General features: G+C 46.0%; 1 protein-coding gene across 1 annotated transcript in view; it reads left to right on the plus strand.

Moving 5' to 3' along the window:
* The window catches only part of LOC115311214 (signal-regulatory protein beta-2-like), a 79,336-nt gene that overhangs the window by 15,882 nt on the left and 40,085 nt on the right, over nucleotides 1–23,369 (plus strand). The window contains exons 2-3 of the mRNA XM_040218335.1: nucleotides 14,664–14,872; nucleotides 16,722–16,863. Of these exons, the coding sequence (XP_040074269.1) occupies nucleotides 14,664–14,872; nucleotides 16,722–16,863 (351 nt within the window). The remainder of the gene's footprint in view (nucleotides 1–14,663; nucleotides 14,873–16,721; nucleotides 16,864–23,369) is intronic.

A 23,369-nucleotide genomic window follows, 5' to 3' on the forward strand; every position in this document is an offset into this window, starting at 1 on the left:
GTTCGACACAGCGAGAGTGCAGGGAAGGATGATAATCTGTCCCGGATGTCGTGCAAAAGAGAATAATATTTTAAAAATATTGAAGAGAAGCAACTCTATACCGTCATTCAATCACGACTACTCACGGCAATACTTTTAACGTAGCGGAAATTCCAACCTCCCTTCTTGTGAACGGGACATTGTAGGTGAACGTGGCTTCCTGGTTTGATTCGTCAAAGTAGCAACAAAGCGGCATTTTACGATCGAGCGAGCACTGCCATCGGAAACACTGCTCAAAATAATTTGATGTGGATTTTCACGGCTTTCCACTGCGACATAAGCACGTGGATAGAAAAACAAATATTGACAACACTCAATGTCGAATATTTTTGGCACGCTCACACCTGCTTTTTCTTCATCATTTGATGACTCATATGTTGATTTCGGTTGCGCATGCATACTTCTGACCGGCAATATTATTGCGTACGCGAAGCTTTTGCGTACGATCCACTGAAACTCTTTATTTTGTGTGTCCACGTTCAAGCGGTGCGTGTTATTTTTCGATCTCTGTCCGAATGATACGAAGTTTCACGTTTTCATCCTGTGAGTGAAGTGAAGTGGTTAGTGCTAGCATCGAAGGCTTACTTCGAAATCTAATTTGAAAATAATGTCTCTTGCTGCATCGCGGACAAAAATATATCTGCTCTTATCACTGTAGCAAAAGCATGTGACAGGATTCGTGCTCTTGTTATGATCGTGTACCGTTGTAGTCGAGGTCATCCCAGCACGGCATATCGTTTTTGTATTTTGTTCAGCCCTGCGAACCACACCTAGGAAAAAAAAAAAAAAAGCTTGCGCCTTGTTTGTTGAATTTTCTGTTATGCTGCAGAAAAACATCGCGCCCCGTGTTTTTGAAGGCACGGTACACGGTGGTGAGGTGGCCGACCCCCATTTCCGCCGGCGTCTCGCTCGACCACCTAGGAGAACAGGTTGTTTTTCACTGGTGACTGGTGTATACGTGGAGCAACTCCGCACGCATTGCGTTCTCCATCTCGGAGAACGCAATACATGACTCAGCTCTATCTCGCCATTGCTCCAAAATAAGGAGTGGAATTCGCAACTAGTGACGAAATTAATCCCTGGAGAAGGGGAACATTGCATTATCAGTCTTCGCCACAAGTAAAGGACTTTTCGTACCTTCACTACTTTTTGTTTTGTTACGTTACGGCTTAATGCCAGCAATGAAGGCACGCTAGGTTTGCCTGCAGGGTTTCGCATCCAGTTACGGGGAGCGTTACCGGGAAACGGAAACAATCTATGAAGATACTCTAATCATAGGTATAGGGTTGACTCTCGTTTCTATGCGATTTCCGAACAATAAAATTTGTAATCTGAGTACACCTTATTGGGTGTTTTTGTGTAATTCTGTGTGAGATATCATTTTTTTTTAATATATATATATATGGGTGGTTTCATCTCAAATCGTGCAGGCAAAAAGGGTCGAATTTTTAATTTCGATGAAAAAAATATATGTTATGGCGCCATTTCTAAAACCGCAGTCGACACAAACCGCAAGTTCGTCGGATTTTTTGTTCTCGACTTATGAATTTTTAAAGAGGCCGCGGCAAAAAGCAGTGTTTTTCACACCCGTCGTGGGTCGGATGTTTCGCTTGATCTCCCACCATGGATTTTCAGTCCACATTATATTATCTTTTTTGAAGCACTATGTGGACACATTTAAAAGGCTCCAATACCATGAAATAATTTTAGGCCTTTTGCTTTTTGTCTGTAAAAATGTCAAAAACGCCTCCTCGGTCAATTGTTGACGAACTTTGACAATTAATTACTGGCGATCTACTTGGGTTACACCGATATTTTTTATGTCCACGGAGAGCCCAAAACACGCTATTTATATTTATTATAAAATGCCTTGGCTGTATAAAATATCATTTGCGGTACGTTTACGTTAATATTATGCAAAAACCAAAAAGTACCATTTTTGAAATTGATTTTCTCAAAAAACCCATTTTTTATTTTTTTTATTTTTTGTTCAAAGGTAGATATGATAGTTTTCTACACGAAAATCAAGCCTAGAAAGTGTATATTTTGTTTGTATGTTCTACATTTAAGCATCAATATTGTACAAAAACGTGTTTTTACGGCTCGAAATGGACTTCCGAATTGCGCGTCTTCACAAGCTTGGAAATAGTTTTTTTTCTTTTTTTCAACGTTCCCACATAAAAATGAAATACAGTATTTCCACCCTGATATATTTATTGATTATTTAAATTTTATTATAGGGGGCAAGCTACATTGGAGGAGTTCCAAAAAGAGAAAGCAACACTTCTTAACAGACCAGCAGGTGTCGTAAATTTTTAACGTGTAGGCGTCGGCAGACGTCTTTTTGATTCGGGGCCCTCCTTGGCCTGCATGAACGTCCCGCCCTTTCGGAGCCAGCAGATGACCACGACCTTTCGCGCTCGTTGTGTTAGATGGGACGGCCCGTGAGAGTAAAGCGAGCAGCGCACCCTGTGTCACAAGGAGTGCAATGGTACGATTGTGTCGTTGACGCGGCGAACAGTGACGGCCACCCAGGAGGAGTCAGTCAGAGTATTGCACAAGGGAAAGCAAAGGAATCGTTGCCTGAAAGGATGAGGACACCACGGCCTTACAATGTCGACGGTCAACAACTGTTCTGCCAGCCCAAACAACGCCGCGTGCGCGCTAAAACCGGCGGCGCGGGACAGAAATCCCGCAGACGCACAGACGAAGATGGGCCGGTTTCTTTAGGGATGTGGGGAAATTTGAAACCAGCCATCCATGCATGCGTGAAACAATACCGCCTGTTTCCCTAGCTTCGAGCGCCGTATCCTTACCTTGAAACGGCCGTGCTCTCTCTCTCCGGGGAGATCCGATAGCACCGAAGGGTTATCTATTAAACTTGAGGAAGAAAACGAGAAGGAACAGTTTAAGTTAAATTATCCCCACCAACCCGCTTGCTCTGTCCTTATAAAGGGTTATCTCTTTTGGAACCAGCAAAGCCCGGAGACTGACATTAAAACGAGCGTGTTGGTAAATATACTTCTGTTTGTATTCTGCCCGGAGACTAATTGGTTCGAAGTCAGCCTCCTTGTCAACTATAACCGTTTGTGAAGAGTGGGCTTCTCCCGAGATGAAACGTTAGCACCGGCTGACGTGTTCTTTTGAAAAAGGGAAGGGGAAAGAGAAAGTTTGAGTAACTGCAGAAACTACCTCGAAAGCTCCTCTCCCGATATGAAGCTTGAAGCATAGTCTCAGTTACCTTCTCGCGCATCGCTTGCTCGAATATTCTTCACTTTCTTTCGTACAGCCCCTGTTCCGCACAGCCGTCGTGGATGTGCGGGATAGAGGGAGGAACAGATTCGAGCATCATCTGGACGCCGTCATCCTGCCAGACTTCAATGTCGTGGGACCGACTCGTGTGTGTTTCTCCGCCCCGCTGAACTTTGTTTCTCAAGTGCGATTTTTTCTAAACGTTTTTTTTTTTTTTTTCAATGTTTTTTTATTAATTGTTTGTTAGCACTGTTCAGTTGTTGGGTTTATTTCGTCATGGCGTAGCGGCCTGGCGGTGATGTAGAGAGCGTGTTCGCACGCATTTGGTTGCGTCCCGTTTAGGGAATGCCCGGGGGAGTTGGTTTTTGTTCTTGCCATGTGCGGCTGAGTTTTCCCTTCTTTATTGAATTATTGATTTTTTTTTTTTTGTTTTACTTTTACGTGCCGTCGACTTCTTTCTCTGACTCTCCACCAGGCGTGGACCTATCGCCTTGCCACCGCTCGAACCTAAATACTTTTAATTTTTTTAACGCAATTTTCGTTAAGATCGGAGTTGGGCAATTTAATTCCTATTTATTTATTTTTATTTCCTACCCCTCTCCATGACACACACTGTGCGTTTCGGACCGTTTCTGTGTCACCACTTTTGTGTATTACGGAAGTGAAAGGACATTCCCTGGTGACCTGTGCCATGTGCGGTGAACAAACCCCCAGCGTTTGGTTTCGGAAAGATTTGTATATAACATATATCGACGGATGTGGTGACTTTCTTTGTCTTAGTAATATGACGGCTAATAGCTAGTCGTGCTAGTTTACTGTGAAAGGTTTATAAATCGAAACAATACAACCTGTGTGCCTTTTGGTTATTGAAAGTCTAGTAGGCCTGCTGATTTGGTTAGATATGTATCTCGTAGTTCCCGATCTTATCAAAAAATACATAAATATTCAATACCACGAAATTCGTTTATAATTGATTACAAAATGCAGAAGAAAATTCAAGAAAACTTTTTCACAATTCATAGAGACGCATGGGTCGCTATGTCTGACTTAGGTCTTGCAAAATAAAGACGTCTTTTTTCGATATTGAGGCCTAAATATAAAACATGCAAACAAAATATACACTTTCTGGGCTTGATTTTCGTGTAGACAACTATCATATCTACATTTGAACAAAAAATTAAAAAAAATAAAAAATGGGTTTTTTGAGAAAATCATTTTCAAAAATGGTACTTTTTGGTTTTGGCATAATATTAACGTAAACGTACCGCAAAGGATAATTTTTACAGCCAAGGAATTTTATAATAAATATAAAAAGCGTGTTTTGGGCTCTCCGTGGACATAAAAAATATTGATGTAACCCAAGTAGATCGCCAGTAATTAATTGTCAAAGTTCGTCAACAATTGACCGAGGAGGCGTTTTTGACATTTTTACAGACAAAAAGCAAAAGGCCTAAAATTATTTCATGGTATTGGAGCCTTTTAAATGGGTCCACATAGTGCTTCAAAAAAGATAATATAATGTGGACTGAAAATCCATGGTGGGAGATCAAGCGAAACATCCGACCCACGACGGGTGTGAAAAACACTACTTTTCGCCGCGGCCTCTTTAAAAATTCATAAGTCGAGAACAAAAAATCCGACGAACTTGCGGTTTGTGTCGATTGCGGTTTTAGAAACGGCGCGATAACATATATTTTTTTCATCGAAATTAAAAATTCGACCCTTTTTGCCTGCACGATTTGAGATGAAACCACCCATATATATATATATATATATATATATATATATATATATATATATATATATATATATATATATATATATATATATATATATATATATATATATATATATATATATATATATATATATATATCTTAATCGCGATAAAACACAATTTTATGAAACTAATTGTGGCACTTCCATTCGTGTAATAATTATATGGGATATCTCACCTAAAATTGGACACCGTTACCGGGTTACCGGGTGCTATTTTTCTTTTTGTTTACAACTAGAAACGTTGCGAGAACTACGAATTTGAAGTGAACTTGGAATTATTCAACGGAGCGGCAATCGGTGCTGAGCCAGCAGACAGTGCTGGTTTAGGGGAATCAAGCTGCGAGTGTCGTTCAAGGCGGTTGTGGTACTTGTGCGCTGATGAGCCTCGCGTGAGCCACCAACGGCTCACAAAAGAGCCACAAACCACGACTACGCTCCCCCCCCCCCCCCCCCCCCCCCCGTACCTTAAAAAGAACATGGCGGCAGTTTAGCGCTGGCGACACCCTGCTCACCGCCGCTCCGTTTAGCCATCCCTAGGGATCCTTCATGTGCGTTTTTGCTAGGGTGATGCCTTATCACACAAGTTCAGAGCAGCATTGTGGAAGTCACGGAGGGAGGATTAGCGTTTTCCCCCTCGGATGGGGGGAGAGGGGAGGAAGTGGCGGAGTGGGCTAACGCGTCTCAGCTGGGAGCGTGGAGCGAAAGCTTGCGCTGGGAACCTCCTGGGTCCGAGTCCCCGTCGCCCCTGCCCGTTTCGATCTGAATGAGTTTCGTAGTGGCACGCGTTAGTGGTATCACTACTGCGTGATGCACGTTAAAAATCCCAGGTTAGCGGTTGTACTGCACTGGCTAAATTTCTCATCTTCAGCTAAGAGACCGATTACCCCTTGTGGCGCATCTCCATCAAGGCTGTATAACATACAAAGCAAACCAATTTTTTTTTTATTTTTGTTTTATGGGGGGACGGGTGGACACAAAGGCCACTTTCCCGCGCACGAGGAAACAATGGAAGGAACAGAATGGCGGTGGGAAAGGGAAACGGGCAGTTGTCATCACTCTAGCAAAGCCCACATGAAGGCACCGTAACCAGCCCCACATGGTCCGCTGGTGAGCCTCTGCTGGCTCAACGGAGCGGGGCGACCCAACGGAGTTGCAGCGGCGTACTCCAAGGGACACCCGTTACTCGATTCTTCGAGAGTGAAAGCTTACCGCGCTCGGCTGGCTCAACACTAACTGCCTCTGATCCACGATCCGAAATTCCTGAGGCGCGGTGTTTTTGTCAATGCTCTCCGGGTACCCACGGCAGCAGCTAACACTTCCACGAATTTTCAAAATAGTCTTGATAAACGGCAGTGACCTTTACTAAGAGTGAAAATCAATTGAAAAAAAAAAAAGAGACACTGGCGATTAAAATACGATTCCTACGAGATAACATCAGTTGCGGCGGACATAAGGGCGCGAGCGTAATTACACAAGGGTGTCATTGTCAGAAACCTTTTACTAATGGTCTTGAAAATCGCAACTGCTGCATGGACCACAGAACCTCCAATTAAAAAGTTAAATGGCAAATTTTAGTTTATTAGGCCACGATTTGTCAATTTACGCTCGCTCCCTTACGTCTGCCGCAGCCGATAATGTTATCCCGTAGGAATTATTTCTTTACCTAAAGTGTCATTTCTTTCAGAAAAAATAAAAAATAATAGTAATAAAACACCCGGTATATCACAACTTCGACAACACTTCACGTGTGTGAGGTTCGATGACCGACAGAGAACCTCCGCTGGCCGCGCTCTCGAAGCCGGGAAGTGCAATTTATGGAGACCGAGCATCAGAGTGTCGAACCGAAATTTTTATCGGTTCGGTTCGGGTTCGGGTTCACGGCTTTCGGTTCGGTTCCGGTTCAGTTCCGGGGAGGAAAAATATCGGTTCAAACCGGTTCGAACCGGTTCGAACCGGTTTGAACCGCTAAATTGAGAATATATTTTTCGCGTTGTTCTTGCAATATACACTATTTGCGCCGGGAAACGATAAGCTATATAGTTTCTTCGATCGTCTGTCCAATTTACTTTTGTTTTAGGTACCAAAATATGAAATTCAGTTATTTAATTTTGACGCAAGAGTGGAATAAAATCTACATTAACGTACATAACGTCGTGTTCATACGACTCAACATCCCTTTGTTTACCAGTAACATATATTTTACCTGAATCAAAATGTTTAAGTACAAGTGTAAAAAGTTGAGCTGGTTGGTACACAAATGTAGATACATCATCTTCAAATTTAGAACTATACTGTATTTTATTGTGCTTTCTTCGTGTTTAAGTAAAATTCTAAAGTTCAAGCTGATCTATTTACACGGTATAAAATGGTGTCGCAAAGTGTGGTAGGTCGCCTAAAATACCCGTGGTTGGTACAAATTTGTGTCGCAGTGTTAAAAATGAAATCGCGATTCTGTCCTTGAACTACGGAACTAATTACATCCCATAAAATTATGAAATGAGCACCTCGGTGCTCATGCTACTTATGAAATAAGGTTTACAAAATACACTCCACAATATATATTTATATGATGACGACACAACTGAGCTAAAAGCAATGAAATTTTCAGAATGTTACAAAAGTTTTAGGATAATTCCTTTCAGTCTATTTCTTTTATAGAAACACCGTGCGGCAATCCAAATGCTTGTTGTTCTAACCAAACATTATTTACACTCAGCACCGCATGCGTGCCACTAATCATGCAGCAAGAAGTAATCGCAATTATTCACTCTAATCTATACTCACCTTCACACTCAGATCGAATCTGGCCCAAAATAGCGCTTGCCCAAGTGAATATTTTCTTCTGCAGAACAAACTGGCATAGCCTGGCAGTTGAGGTTTGTTCTTGACAACATGCCGGTCAATTTAATTTGCAAATGAGCATCACCTTTGCTAACTGATGATTTTAACTCGACAGCGTTAAGGAGCTCATGTCGCAAAAAAGCTGACGTCGGTGGCGTGACTGGAAAATCCTGATGGGTCGATAGGTTCATGGGGTGAGAGCTGCATACCCTCGCGCAAGAATTTCAAGTTTCCCACAATGCTCATGTGAAACGTGACATCACGCGTGGAATGAGAGTGATTAAAACATGACATGTAATGCGAATTAAAGGTCGCCGTATGTCTCAAATAATTTCACTTTTGAAAGTAATTATTTCGCCTTAACGAAAAAAAATTAAGAATTTTTTGGTGGGATTCGATCCCACAACCCTTTAGTTGCGAGTCAGACGATTTTCACTAGGAACGGCGCGAGCGTCTGGCACGACAAAAACGTGCTTTTTGGTAAGAGCGTTTTTGCAAGCAAAGTAGCTTCCGGAGTCACGCTTTTTGGTCTGCGCCAAAGATGCAGGGAAGAGGAACCTTTACAACACAGTATGCTTTTAAAACTCCCCCTCTCCCGCTTACCCCCCCCCCCCCCCCCACACACACACGCGCGCACTTCTTTATAGAGCAGAGCTGTTAAGGGCTAGCTTCCTCAGTGTCGTGACCGTCAGCAAACAAATGATGACACTAAACTCTGGACAGCTACCGCCATCTATAAATGACGACGGCAACCAGACAACCGACTTGTCGGTTGTCTGGTTGCCACCGTCGCTCATAGATAGCGGTAGCTGTCCAGCCTTTCCACTCGGGCTTGCCGACTTGCGGGCGGCCATTCCTTCATTCCCACGACAGTACAGCTTCGCTGGTCTTCCTTCGTCGCCACAGTGGAAAGGCTGAAAGTATTTCTGAGGAATTGCCTCCTCCATTTGTGTGTGTTCATTCGACAATTTTATTTGACACTTTTTAACCGCAACCCTTCATTGCTTTTATTTTGCACCACGTGAAGTTTAGATAGGTCGTAAAACGACATCGGGTTGGAATGTTCATGACTTTTCCGAGGCGTACTGGTCCTCTGGCCCAAGTATACTCGCACAGGCCACCACCAAGTCAGAAGCTTCTTTGTCGCGGTGAAATTGCGAGGATTAAATGAGACTATTTCTTTTAGTCTTGCCTTCCCTGCTTGCTTGATGTCGCTATTGTAGAATCATAACCACCCGCCTGACGACAGTCGAGGTTGGCTCATGGATTGGACAGGAGGACTGCGTGAGCACCGTACATCGGCTCGTAACACTCAATGTCTTGGCAGGCATTTGGGTAGTGGCTCGTGTCCAACCACTGCGGTGATGAAGATAGCCAAACTCTAACAATGCCTGGAGCTGAGCACGCGTTTTCTTCCTTTAAAATTCCAGCGCGGGGGTATGATTAACGTTGGCGGCATAAGATAGGCACCAGGCCTCGTGGCCGCTTCTGGCTCCGAGTTGAGGAGATGAACGATGCTCATATTTTTCGAATTTTTTGGCGACTGCCATTGCCTAGAAAAACGAGCAAAGCCAAGTTCAAGCAGTTATTACGTTAGGGAGTTATCCTGAGTAGTATTTAGTAATGTATAGAAATATTTTTATAGCTCCTTTAAGCAAAGTGCAGAAAGAGTCGAAACTTGTGCAATAACTTTAGAACGACGCTTGTGTGAGACTTACAGCGACTGCCAACGTTCGGCTGTCTCTCTGAGGTCACTAAAATATCCTATTTTTTTAATTCTTTCCGTACAAACGTTTAGTTCTATGTAACGTCATATTAATAAGTCGTATTTAGTAATTCCAGTACTTCTATTCTCAGGGACGTCTTTCGGATGCAGTTCAGCAACAACGAAAAAAATATTTGGGTGCCTCAATAGTGTAAAATGGGTCTTGCAACATTTTTTCTTATACTTTCAATAAATAGCGTTAAGCAATAAACCCCACCGTTGATAGCTTGAGGAAACATCCATTAGTTTTCCCCTAATAGCGGATGCAGAAAAAATAAAAGAAAGAGACAGCTGTCGATATCTCCTCTACCGCCAGTGTTGATCACAGTCATGCTCTAGGCGGCTAGGGTTTGGAAAGCAAAAGCTTGGGCCGAGCTTCAGATATGGTCAGGGTTGGGCTATTATCATTAGTAATTGACATGAGCCGTAACCCGAATGTTTGGCGGTGCTGATTTTCATGAACCAGAGCGATCGACTAGGGGTTATGAAAATCGCTTACGTCACGGTGTGACGTGACTCTCGTTGCGAAATCGTGATGTCATGTTACGTCATGCTGTCAACAATGTTAATAAATATAGTGACTTTCTCAAATGAAATCGAGTTGACGCAGTGAGTCACGTGACGTCACGAGGTCACGTGATAACATGTATTGACACCATGGCGTCACGTGACAACGTGACACATGGTTAATCCTAGTGTCATGAAAGCCCACAACTTACCATACTTTTCAGTTCTGTATATGACGATTTGATCCATAGATAGAAATACAGCCGCCAATTTTTTATTCACATATGTTCATTTTGTAATACTAACAGAAGAGACAAAAAAGAAATATTACCTTGAACCGTTTTGAACCGGTTACCGTTATATTTTTTTTCGGTTCGGTTCCGGTTCAGTTCCAAGATGGCGGCAAAGATTTCGGTTCGGTTCAGTTCCGGTTTGGCTAAAAATAACGGTTCTGTTCCGGTTTTCGGTTCGGTTCGGTTCCGGTTCGACACCCTGCCGAGCATCTTCTCAGAAGGATGCACACAATCCAGGAAAAGTATTCTTCAACCATGAGGTTGCATGAATACAGGACGACTCCCAGATATGCTTACCCGAAAAGTGTAAGCGAATCTGGGAACTGGCTAAAGGCTAGCGAACGAATCCCGGAGGCGTGTTTACCTAAACCTCGGGCCCCCTCGTCCCTCTCCCTCTCGACACCTGGCGACGTGGCGTCCACGAAAACGCGCCAACCAGAACGCCAATCCTCGCCTGTTGACTTACCCCACAGGCTTTTTTCGAATACACAGCCCATGGCAACACGCGTTGTTTAGCACATAGATAGTGCAGTTTACATTATCGAAAGCTTTCAAACTAAGGCAACATTGCCGCTGTCTTCCTAACTGCGTCAACGTTTCCGCATTAAAAAGTTTTCGTAAATCGTTTTCGCCGATCTGCAACGCTCTCCGCAACCCTCTACGATCCTCGGAACTCCACTGTTAAGGCCATCGGCGCACAGTTGCAGTGTTTTTTTGTTTTGTTTTTTAACATAGTTACAGTTGCGCACACAAGGACAAGGACAAAGAGGAAGAACACGTAGACGACCGACAAGCGCACACTCACAACTGATCTATTAACGAAAGAGGAAAAGAAAGTGGTACAGAACGCGGAATCCGCTCGAGCGGCACAGGCACGAGGAACCACAGGCCCGAGGGCTCGAGGGGGACACGTAAAATTCCCCACACTCTTCGTTGCGGTGGGCTTAGCAGAGGAGGAAACACAGTCCACGATGAGTCTCTAATATGACAGGATTATCGGGGCAACGAAGCGAACAAGCAACAAGTTGAGCCCATCGTGACGAGCAGGTTGTGGCGATGTCGCCACAGTGTTACCCAAGTGTGAAACGGTTTCGGGTTCACACAATCCCGTTTGAGTGCGGCCGAGTGTGCTCTGCCCACTTGTAAGCGCTTAGACAACACATTAGGACACTGGCGTCGCCTACTATGTAGCCCTGGAACAATTCAAATTTGTGTAAATATTTTCTTTAAATTTTTGAGCACCATTTTTGTACCGTGAGATTAAAATTTTTAGAGACGGTTATGAGCAACCATTTCCCATAAATCGTACCTAGATTTGAAGGCGTAGGTATGACAAAACCTTCAGTCTCGTTATATCCATGTCGGAAGTGTTTGAGGCATGGATGTAGAAAGAACAGGAGGCGACATACCGGCTCAAGCCAGCCAAACGAGCGACTCCAACGTGAAACCGGAAGTAGAGGTTCCAGTCGGTGGAAATGCCCTCAAGGGTGACCAAAAGAGCTTTCGGTGCTAAATCAGCTGTCCTTTCCGTCCAATAGAGTCTTCTTTGTTCCTGTCCGGCCATCGTTGGGGTTGTGTCCCTCCGAACCGGAAGTCTCCCCCGGATTCACTTCTGATGGCGTCATGTCGCCTCCAAAAACTTCCGACCTCCATGGTTCCAGGACAACTTTGAAGATAGCGCCAGTGGGGTAGTGTGTGTTCTCTCTCGCCGTAAGCGGCTGCGAGCAATGCACTTGATCCCACTCATATGCAGATGTGTAAACCAACCTTAGCAGCTCGAACACGGCCCAAAAACGACGTGTTGCACTTTGGCTCGCGCGTAAAACAAATGTTCGCAGGTGTTTTCTTTTGTGAAAGTATATAAAACCGTATCACTTCTAAAAACGAACAACTTCACAATTGCTCGGTTCACATCCGCCAGGGTTGATCATTTGTGCAAAGTCGAACCCATTATAACACGAACGAACTTGTTTACGTTTTCCCACTCCCCCTATTCATACACGACTACACAGCCTCCGCTACGAGCGGATGGTACCAATAAGACAGGTGGCATCAAAAGTTCACCATTAAGGCCCGTTCACACAGTTGCGTTCGGAGCGAATGCAACCGGTTGGAACGACGAGTTACCATAGCAACGAAGCGCCAAACGGTCGTTTCGTTCGTGTTCGTTCGCAACACAAGGAGTTGAGCCGGGCTGAACTTTTTCGTTCCGTTCGGGAACGACGGGAGCGACAGGCCAATCACAGGCCGAGGAGCTCGGTCGCGCGCATTGCATGCCGGTCGTGCCAGGCTCCTTCTATTGGCAAACATGGCATCGGTGGTGATCGTCGACATGGACGGCGTGGTGGACGCTCATCGTTCCCCGTAAAAGCGCTATCCTTGACTGAATTTTCGTCGTGTGTCGTTATGATAACCCAGCACGTCCTAGAAGGGAAGATCCACCTACTCGTGCGGCGATCTCGTAGCGGCACTCTCAAGACAGCAGAAACGCCCGTGCCGTCGTGTTTGTTTACTTCGACTGCAGTGGTGCTTTCTCAGCATTTGTGCCCTCGAACATCGCCCGGATTTCTTTTTTTGGTGCATTCCATGCGTGTGCTCAAGTTCAAGGTATTACTGGTGCGTACCGTATAAAGTATGCGAGTTTTCAGGCGTTTTCATTACCCGAGAAAGGTGATTAGTGTTAGCAATCCTGAACGCTTGCAACGTCTATCTGATCACGAAATTATATTTCTACGTTGCTATATCGCTGCTAAAATTACATCGTCGTTTATGATCGTAGAAAAGGCGTGTGGCGAGATTTGTACTGTTGGCAAAGTTGTGTATTAAAATCGTGATCGTGCAGGACGGCGTACTGCATCGTTTCTTTTATTTTTTAACGCGCTACCCTGCAAGTGTATCCCGAAAAAAAAAATATTTACGTCATAGAAGACGGTATGTCTATTTTCTTTTACACAAGTGAGTGGCAGCGCGTCCCCTTCTTTTTAGAGGCACCGCTGAAACAGTTGACGGCGGCGGAGAGGCGGTCGCCGTTCTGCCGACCCGCTGCGCTTGTTGCAGTGGTTGCAGGAGTGTACGCGTGGCGCAGAGCGGTCGCTCTGGTCACAACGGACGCAGTCGTGGATAACGGGTTCGTTGCAGATGTCAGAACCAGCCTTTACACAGCTATTGTAGGCGCACCACAGATCTTCGTGACTGTTCGCCGTAGCCGAAACCTCCGGCTGCTCCGGTGAGGACCCCGCCAACCCCGCGTCGGGCAGGAAACCGTCCGCCATGTTTGTAAGCGTAGCTGGGTTGCTTACTATTGGCTAGGAGCAAGAGCTGAAGCTCGTTTCTCATTGGCTGTTGCTTCGTATGGTTGCATGTGGTTGCATGTGTGTATACACTTCGCGCACCGTTGTCGTTGAAGTCGCAGCGGTTGCGTTCGTTCGTAAGCATAGTGGTCGCTCCCAACGCAAGCGTGTGAATGCGCCTTTATGGTGTTCGTCACGTTTCTGTACGTGTTCTATCAACGCTTGACCAATCATGTAGAGGGAAGGCCTCGAGACTTGCGCTTTTGAAGCTGTTTGACTGGTTCCATTACCTCGTAGAGTCGGCCGCGTCTGTAGTTAGAGGCCGACGTATACAAGCTTCGTCTTCTGCAGGGAAGATAATCCCGTCAGCGCCCTCATCGTCTAACCTGCGAGGGGAGCTATGTTGAGGCGTTGAGGCAAGTTGAAAGGTGGAAAGAATATTGGAAAGAAAGAAGCGAGGAAAAGTGGAAAGCGCGAAATGTATGTCGATTTTTAATCTGAGTCGAAGTAAAATGTTGTCACTTTTCCTTTTACAGATATGATGTTGTTTATACTAAGTTCTGGGAAGCTTATTGGTTACAGTGTTAATTCCTCAAAGACTTTTGTATTTTAAATAATAGTGTTTGTTGCGTGTGTTAATGCGTTGAGTTGTGAAATCACTGTCCATTCTTCTTAGTTCTCATATGTCGTATAGTGTTGACAGCTCCATTGTCACCACTTTCGTATATATATAAGTGAGCAGACTACTATCGTTAGTTAAAACTTTTGTTTCAATATATGTATATATAATATGACTTCTCCCAATTTTGGGCTTTAATTCTCTTATGACGCATTGCTATGTGCCTCTGAGGTCAAATATATCCAATTCAATAATTAGAAATGAATTGAAATACGCAGGAACGCTGATGACTGCGACGTCGCTGAAGCTCCTCGACGTTCAGATACCACGGACAGTCGAAGAGGGCGAAGCGGTTCGGCTGAGCTGCGCTCATGACCTGGAGGGAGAACTCCCCTACTCAACCACGTGGACCAAAAACGGCGTGGAGTTCTACCAACATACTCAATCAGGCGGAAAGTTCTTCCAGTTGTCTGGAGCTGATCTGAACGTATGTTAATTCAGAGGATTTGGATAGATGTCACCAGTCTGGATGATGCGCGCAGCGCGCGTAACAATAAAAGAGTTTTCAGATAAAAATAATTTTATAGATGTGAAGGCCAACCACGATCCAACCTTCACTTGCATGTGGAAGGCTTTCTTTTTTTGCGGCTATTTCCTTTATATAGTAACTGACAAGGTGAGGACAACAGGCAGTAGTTTACGAGCACTGTAACGCACGGCGTGTGTTCGTGTGATTCCTGCGTCGATACGAAGGTTTACCCACTCGGGCGGTCATGCTGCATTGGCCAAGCTGCGACTCGACAGTGGAGACAAAAGTTATCGCTGTACCCATGACTACCCACTGCATCAGTCCGGCCAAAAACTTGCCTGTCTCGTTTAAGAAATAACTGTGCGTTAGAATTATATCAATAGATTAGGAAAAGAAAGAGGAGAAAACATCTAAAAACTGACGTTAATGCTCCAGTCTTAGAGCGGCCATCTGGTCCAAGCACAAAACATTATTATTATTTTTTTTTTGTCCTCGTCCAAAAAAGTGGTACCATGCCTTTGGCAACCCAAGACCAATACCAACTAGCCCAGCATTCAGCTTTATTAGGGAAACTTTGAAAATGCATACTATAAATTTACTTTGCCATATTTTCCTTGAGTGAATGGCAGTTCTAATGGAAGCGAATATAGTCAAAAGTTAATTATTCAATACCATAATAAGTGGGTAAATATTGGCGCTTGCTTTTTACTGTTCTTCTCCAATATTAAGGTTACGAGGATGATAAGTTGACATCGCGTTCTTAGTATTACAATTAAAAAGCGGACGAGGGCTCTTCCGAAACTTTTCTTTAAAAGAGTGTTTTTAAAAGTAAATTATTTGTATCGCGAAACATTTTATTTAAAAAAAACGTATAAAACAAGGATTAAAAGAAAAAGCTCTAATTGAATTTGTCAATGTAATCCTGACTATGAGTACGCGGTGTCAAATTGACACTTTTTAAAATTAATATTAGAGAAGACAAATTAGAAGCAGGTGACAATATTTACTTGTTAAGCATCTCATTACTATAGTCGGTGACAGGTTAACACTTCAAGGCGAGGGAAAGGGGGGCTGGGGAGGAGGAAGCAGGCGGAATGCTCCGATAACTTGAATACCTCTCCCTAGAATCCCCCAAAACAAGTAAAATATTACCATTTTTTGACCACCTGAGACTGGGTGGAAGAAACACGACGACGTCTCAAACACAGCTAACCACTTTATTCAGTTCTCCCTCCTTTTGGAGGGAGAACTGAATACTGAACTGAAAAATGGTAAACTTACACCAGCTCGCCTGCGCCCTAACTGTTTTTTCAAGTAAAATATGTTAGCAATGCTAACAAACTCCCTCTGTCATGAGGTCACATGACTTTGACGAACCACGGATTCATTGTGTACGTGATGTCATGGTGTGAGACGACGTCATGGTGTTACGTGACGTCACAGAGTCATGCAAAAGTATTACTTACCTTGAAATCATGACGTCAAGCGACGTGATGATTTCACGATAACGTAACCATGACATGAACGACGCCACTGGGATGTCTTGATGACGCCATGGTGACACGTGAAGTGAGAGCTCTTTGTCGCGGTTCTTCATGCCGCCCATATCAAAGAATTCGGCTGATAAAACATATACTGCGCTAAAAAATGAGCCTTAGTTCAGTGCAAAAATAATGTGCCTCTAACCAGAATGTTCTTATCACCGCTGCATAAGCTGCCGCGGGAATATGGTCTTTCTGTGGAGACTTCCTTCCTCAAGGTCGTTTTAAAACTTCCTATTGCGTGACTCTTTTTTTTTTTTTTCCAGCTGCAACAAAGTAGCGCGACATCCGTGCAACTCGAAAACGTGACCAAGGAGTTCGAAGGAAAGTACGGCTGTGAAGTTGTCACCGCAGCGCCATATTTCCACGTCGTTAGAGGAAGCGGGCCAATCAGCGTCGTCGAAAAAGGCAAGCTTTTTTCTCTTAGCCGACATAGGATTCATGCGCGCATCGACACACCGCAGCTCAGAAAATGCCTAAGCCCACTGTACGGCATGCCGGATAAACAAGGAGAGAAACGTCAAAGCGCCTTACCGACAGACAACCAGCCTCTGGGGTGCTATCCTGCTCGCAAACAACAAAGTGGCGTCTCTAGAACGTTGGGGCGGAGCCTCAAACTACAATGACTCTTGTTTGAGGCTCCGCCCCAACGTTCGAATTCACGCCCGCGGCCAGCTAGAATCTGGCCATCCCCCTACGTCACGTTGACGTGGCCACGCAGTTGGGGCGCAGAAATTCCCGCATTTCCCCCTGTTCTTTTTGTTATAGTCTTTCTTTCCTCCGGGAGTTAGAACGAGCGAATATCGGAGAAAAGCCTAATTTTCGGACAATGGAAGGAAACAAAGAAAAATATTATTATTTTGTCATAAAATACAAAAAAATTATACCAAAAATTATGACGTAAAGTAAATTTAGCTAAGATATCTCAACTTGTTTTCTCGAGGTCTTCCGCTACGGTCTTTCAAAACAAACATGGCGAAAACGGCGGTAACGGCCCTTGTGGTTCAAAAATATACGAAAGAGTCAGACGAAGAGGACGGACAGGACAAACATCTTTCGACTTTCAACACATTGAGGTCTTGAGAACAGACAAGGCACAAACACCACAAGGTCAATAAAGACCTTGTGGTGTTTGTGCCTCGCTTGCGCCGTTGCTTTCCCTGCTTCTGCACGACACGGATGGCATTACGAGAAGAAAATAGTATTTCAAGGTACGCCGCTACACCCAACATCCTTTGTGAAGCCGCCGTGAGCATCAGCTGCAAATGAAATGTCCTGTTTGCCTGTGAAGGAGACTCCAAATGAATACAGCGTTACGACGACACTCTTGTAATATATGACAGGTCGTAAGATCGACGCAGAGTGCACCGGTTGTGAACATGCTGTGGATAGTGTACAGGAAAGTTTCTTCGGGCAGTTTTAATAATGCTTTCTCCCTTTGCTCACTGCAGTGATTACGACGGTAATCCCAATCAGCTGTGCTCTTTTTTCTTTTTCGGCGCGTCTCGGGCAGTCTTTTTTACTTGCTTTTCTATTTGTACAAAAGCTCGTGGAAAAAAAAAAGGTACTTTTACGTTTTTACAGGTACTTACATAGGTTCCTCGCTATCACACTGGCTTCTTTGCGCGTGGCGTATTCAACGCTTTTTGCCATGGGAACGTTCATGAAACTAGAAAGCCTCTGTTTGCCGCTAAAAGTCGCTTTTTGAGTTTGGGTTCTGACGGAAAAATGACGTAAGAACAAGAACGCACGGGAGTGTTTGTATTGTTTTAAGTCGACAGCCGAAATAAACTCGAAAAAAAAAAACATGTTCGCGATGCTCGTCGGATCGACCGCGGGTGGGGTTTGGCGTGCGATCGGTCACTTGATCAACGCGCACACGAATGCTTTCGTGCTGTTGGATGAGCCCATTCGGCGACAGGACCTGGTCGAACAGCATGGTGAGCTGGTGTTCAACCTCTCCGATATAACACTTGGCGAGATGCAAAACGTGGCTTTTATACGTGAAGGTGTTATGAAGCTTGAAAGGGGTGGTGTTGTTGTGGCTCGTAACGGCAACCTTGCTGAGATTATGAAGACGGTAATAGACCTTCATTCAGCGTTGCCATGCGTCAAGATTCAAAACCTCACCTTGACACAAAGCGACCGACGCGCTTCTGCAAGAAGGGGGCAGCAGCCAACGGTTTGAGAAAGAATTGTGCTGCCGCCACCACCGCCAGCGATTGCCCCAACGGCAAGAAAACAAACGACAAGCTCATTGAGGTTTATGTAGCGCTGACTTCTGATTCATCGAACGACAAAGGTGAATGATGTAAAACGCAGTGTAAGAAGAAGCAGAAGAGGAAATTAGATGGTGCTATGGTGTAAAAACGCAATGAACTGGTCGTTTGTTTTCTTGTCGTTGGGGCGATCGCTGGCGGTCGTGGTGGCAGCACAACCGTGATGTCAAAATGTGTGTGTATGTTCTATGGCCCGCCGGATTTGGGGAGGGGGTGGGGCGAAGCCCCATAAGTACCCCCCCCCCCCCCCCCCCCACCCTTGGCTTCGCCGCTGGTTGATACCATAAGGGGAGCATCCTACATCCACAGGCTGCCATAAGCATGTGCATTGCCACTGAGCTCGTACCACAATGGCAAGATAGATGCAGATATTCTTCACATTCCGAAGCAGTTCTTTCTTTAGTACATATGCTCGCCTTTCCTTCCCACATCTGCTCTGCTTCCACCTGTCATTTATGCTCTTTAATTTTAAAGAGTGGCTGTCAGTTTTGAAACGACAAATTATTTAATTGGTATCATAACCTTTACATTAAACATACGTGTGTTGAATGTAAGGCAATGATATATTTTATTGTTTTTCTTGGTCACGGAGATTACAACCATCCAAAGGATTGCACTGGCTGAATTTCTCGACTACAGTGGGTGACAATGTTGCCATACTATGGCAGACTAAACTCCTGCTGTCTAAACAGCTAACGATTCATTTTAGGATACCTCTTCGTAAAGTTCATTGCAGGGCATCGAAGAGTGTTTCTTGGGGCTGTCAGATGACTGACATGCAACTCTAGAAGCTTGACGTGAAAAGGTAAAATATCTAATTGATACAATGAAAGGCCATCAGCAACCCATCCAGATTTAATGGGTCATTGAAAGTAGCTACAAACCGCAACAAATGGTCAAGTGTAGACAGAGGTACTAAGCGTGCACTAACTTCGAAGCGGTAGAAACCCTGAAGTTTTAACGTCATCTTACCACCATGATATTAATGGCAAAGTTGTGTTTGCGGCAAAGTATAGAAGGCCTTCAGAATGGTGACGGTATCCTTCAGACCGATGATGGTGACGAAGGTTCAGTTAGGCCCTAGGTTCAGTCAACGCACCCCACAACGTCAGTGTGCTTGTCGTGGCGGCGACGAAAGTTTTCTTTCGCACACTCCTCGGCTGTCTCGGTCCAGGGTTTTGTCGACCCAGCCGTCTCTTCTCAGCCGGTTGACAGCGACAATCTCGACGGCCGCCACGGCTATCATCACCATCGACTGGGCATTAGCTATGTGATCATCGGTGGCAACCGCGTCCTTGTAGCTCCCGTTGCGAAAAATCTAAGCGCGATTCGATTAGTGGCTGCTGCTCGACGGTCATCATGGTCGCCGTCTCTCGTCGCGCACCTGGGCACACTGCGATCACACAATGCTTTTCAACAAGCGGTATAGTCCTCAGAAGCCGTCGTCGTGCGTAGCGAAGGCAACCGGGTGCTCGCGGAAAACCTGTCTTTGTGCGCGTTGGATGAGCCATCGTTGCGGGGCAAGCATCGCCGCCATTTTCTACGCTCTAGAATCCTGCCCAAAGCTTGTTCCCCTTCGTGCAATTGAAACAGAAGTTACAAGCAGGAGCACATCATTCTTAACGATGCTTGCACGAAAGTTGGCTTGCACTGCGCAAGCGCGTCTGCTCGACAGGGACGTTCAAAGCCCGGAGCACGTTCTTGTAGCTCCTACACACGCACGAGCTCGCACTCATGGTGAAACGGAGAATAAAGTGTGTCGCCGCAGTTAATCTAGTTAGGCGACTTCCGCTATGTGCTGCGTGGGTCGTACGTGATCGTACGTTACATTGTCTTCACGGTCCGAACTCGAAAAGCGACAGTAACGGCAAACGGTTGCTTTCGTGTTTCGCGAACGTTCCCATGGGAACAGGCTGGAATTATCACGCGCGCAGTGGCCAATAGGAGCGCCCGGTTCGTAGGGGGGAGGAGTTTTCAGGAAACCCGAACATGACCGTTTGAGACCAAAATAGCACCCCATGTTTCATTTTCAGCCATGACTGTCGGAAGTACTATTCTGAGTTTTATTATTGCGTATACGTGTGAACGGAAGCCCTCTGTGTTAGTGTTAGTGTTACGCTTTTTACAGTGCTAGTACGCGGAGCCCAAACTGCAGTCTTGGATTGGTGCATGGTGACAATGCTCATGTGCAGCTTGTAGCACGCAACACGAACGCACAGTGCTCGCGTTTGCTCCTATACGCATAACTAAATATGTCTGTTAACACCGAATGTGTTCGTACGGTGCATTTTACGCGAAAAAGCTTTGCGCTCGAGTGAAACCAAAACAATTGCAAACGCCCACACAAAGTGTGTTGCGATTGACAGCAGTAGCAGCTGCGTTGTAGAAAGGCATGTTGGAGATTTGCCTTCAGCCAGTGTAGTGTACAAGTTTTGCAAGAGGTTTTTTGGCTTTCGATGTAATGGATGTAGGAGACGTGTGTGACGAGATGTGTGCTTTGGTATAGAACGATTGCGCGAGAGGTTACATCTATTAGAAGCAATCACAAAGACGTGTTTGTTTGTTATTTTTTTCTGCTGAGACGCTGTTTTAAAAAGGGGGGGGCTCCCTTGACCGCGCCTGCGGTGGAAGAAGCGAAAGTACGTACGCGAGCTGTTGTGTAGAGACACGGAGAGCACTCGAGAACGGAACCCGGGCGGCGGCAGTCGGGACTCGGGAGGCGAGGGAGCGTGTCGGCACAGCCCGACTACGTTGGTATTTCGGAACGATGGCTGCCGGAGGGGTGAGGGAGAGGAAGGGGTTGCGTCGCTGGAAGGTATGTGCATGCAGCAGGAACGATGGGGCGCCGGAGAGCGCTCTTTCCGCGATCACGCAGACGCCGGTTTTCCGTAACACCGGCGGCCTACATGGGGTATTTGAGGGGAGGGGGGAGGGCGAGAGCGAGCATTGCAGCAGTAAGCGTAAGTTTGAGGGACGACCGGTAGTGGGAGAGGAGTGCTTCTGCTGTATATACAGTGAAGTGTTGCGTTTGTTTGTGACAGGCACGTAAACAGGTGGGGGGGGGGGGAGGGAGCATGGCGCCCGCCCCCCCCCCCCAGATCTCCCCTTTTGCTGGGACCCTCCTCTCCCCCCCTCCCCCTCATACAGCATTTTGTTATGAACGCCGCCCCCCCCCCCCCCCAAAAAAAAAAAAAAAATCCTGGCTAAGTGCCTGGTATGTGAGCATTTGCTGCCAGAAAGAGACACTAACTCTGTAAGAAAGCTTAAAACGCAGGCCAAGGGCTTAGTCCATAACACGCAATGCATGAGCGTTCGTACAGAAGGCGTGAATAAATCACACGTAACCATAATTGGGCATAATTAATCGCAACAAGCGACACTTACCACGCCGCTCAGTGGGAATCGATGACCCGTGGCACGACCCCTATGCTCGGCCCCACAAGGAGACGAAAGGGGGCGGCTGCAGGAGGAAAAACGACTCACGGGCGCCTGCAGGTTACCGTTGCCATACGCAAGTGGCTTCCGAATGACGAAGCGTCGCTCGCTACGTGATTTCCCAACGTGTGGGATTCCCTTGCTGCTACCCGTCTCGGAGAATGACACAGCACACCGGTTCAACAACACGTAAACATTTAATGACCGCTATCGCCTGCGCCGCGATCTCAACAGCCACCGCGCATCCGCTGCGACGGCCTTTTATCAGCGGCGGAGCGCCGCTCGCGTGGCCAGTTGCCCTTGGCCCCCTCGTGGTCAAGATGACCACTTATGATTGTTGGAGGGGCAGTCTGGGCAACCGCTTGGAGTAGCCAGGTTGCCCACACATCTCCCCCCTTCCAAAAACGAAAACAGAGGGCGTCTTAGATGGTCTTCGGGGGGGCCGTCCTCCTGGGTCAGCAAGGGTCTTCTCAGATGAGCGAGCACGGGTCCGACATCAGTACTTCCGGACAGTACCGATGCAGCTGGGGGGGGGGGGGGGGGGGGGGGGGGAGGGGGGGGGGGTCTGATGATGGGAGCTGCGTCGCCGTTGTCTGGCACGAGGAACTAGAAATTAAAAACATGAGGCCATGGCGCGGTAGGAATAAGTAGCCGCGCACACGAAAGATGCCTACCCCATTGTGCATGCGGGAGCGCGGCCCCTTTCTCTTCTCCCCCCCAAAAACACCGAAGAGGGTATGAACATAATGCACTTAGAGCTCGTGCTACACCCGGTCGTCTTCACCGCCGTCTCAAGTTGTACCGCGGTAGAGACTGTGTGGAATCTTCCGAGAGGTGGTCCGGATAGTCATCTGAAACCTGCGACACATCTACCTCCTCAAGTTCATAGAAAGCTTTTAGGTCGGCGACATGAATAGACCCTCACACTTCACCAGATTCACAATGCACCAGCTCATAAGACAGGTTGGAGAGCTTCCTACTAACGCGTTAGGGGCCATCCCACCTCTTTGCTAAAGAGGCCGTGAAGCCTCTAGCAGCATCACTCAGCGGATGAGTTCGCCTCAGTACCAGATCTCCTTCCTTGAACTGCAGATTTCGCCTCCCCTTGTACTGGTTTGCCTGCTGCAGTCTCGAGACGTCGAGGCTCGCTCGAGCTTCACGCAGGTTCTCCGTGAAACGCTTCCGGAGATCTGCGAACTG

Source organism: Ixodes scapularis, unplaced genomic scaffold (genome assembly GCF_016920785.2).
Source record: "Ixodes scapularis isolate PalLabHiFi unplaced genomic scaffold, ASM1692078v2 PGA_scaffold7__128_contigs__length_106722199, whole genome shotgun sequence".
Lineage (NCBI taxonomy): Eukaryota > Metazoa > Arthropoda > Arachnida > Ixodida > Ixodidae > Ixodes > Ixodes scapularis.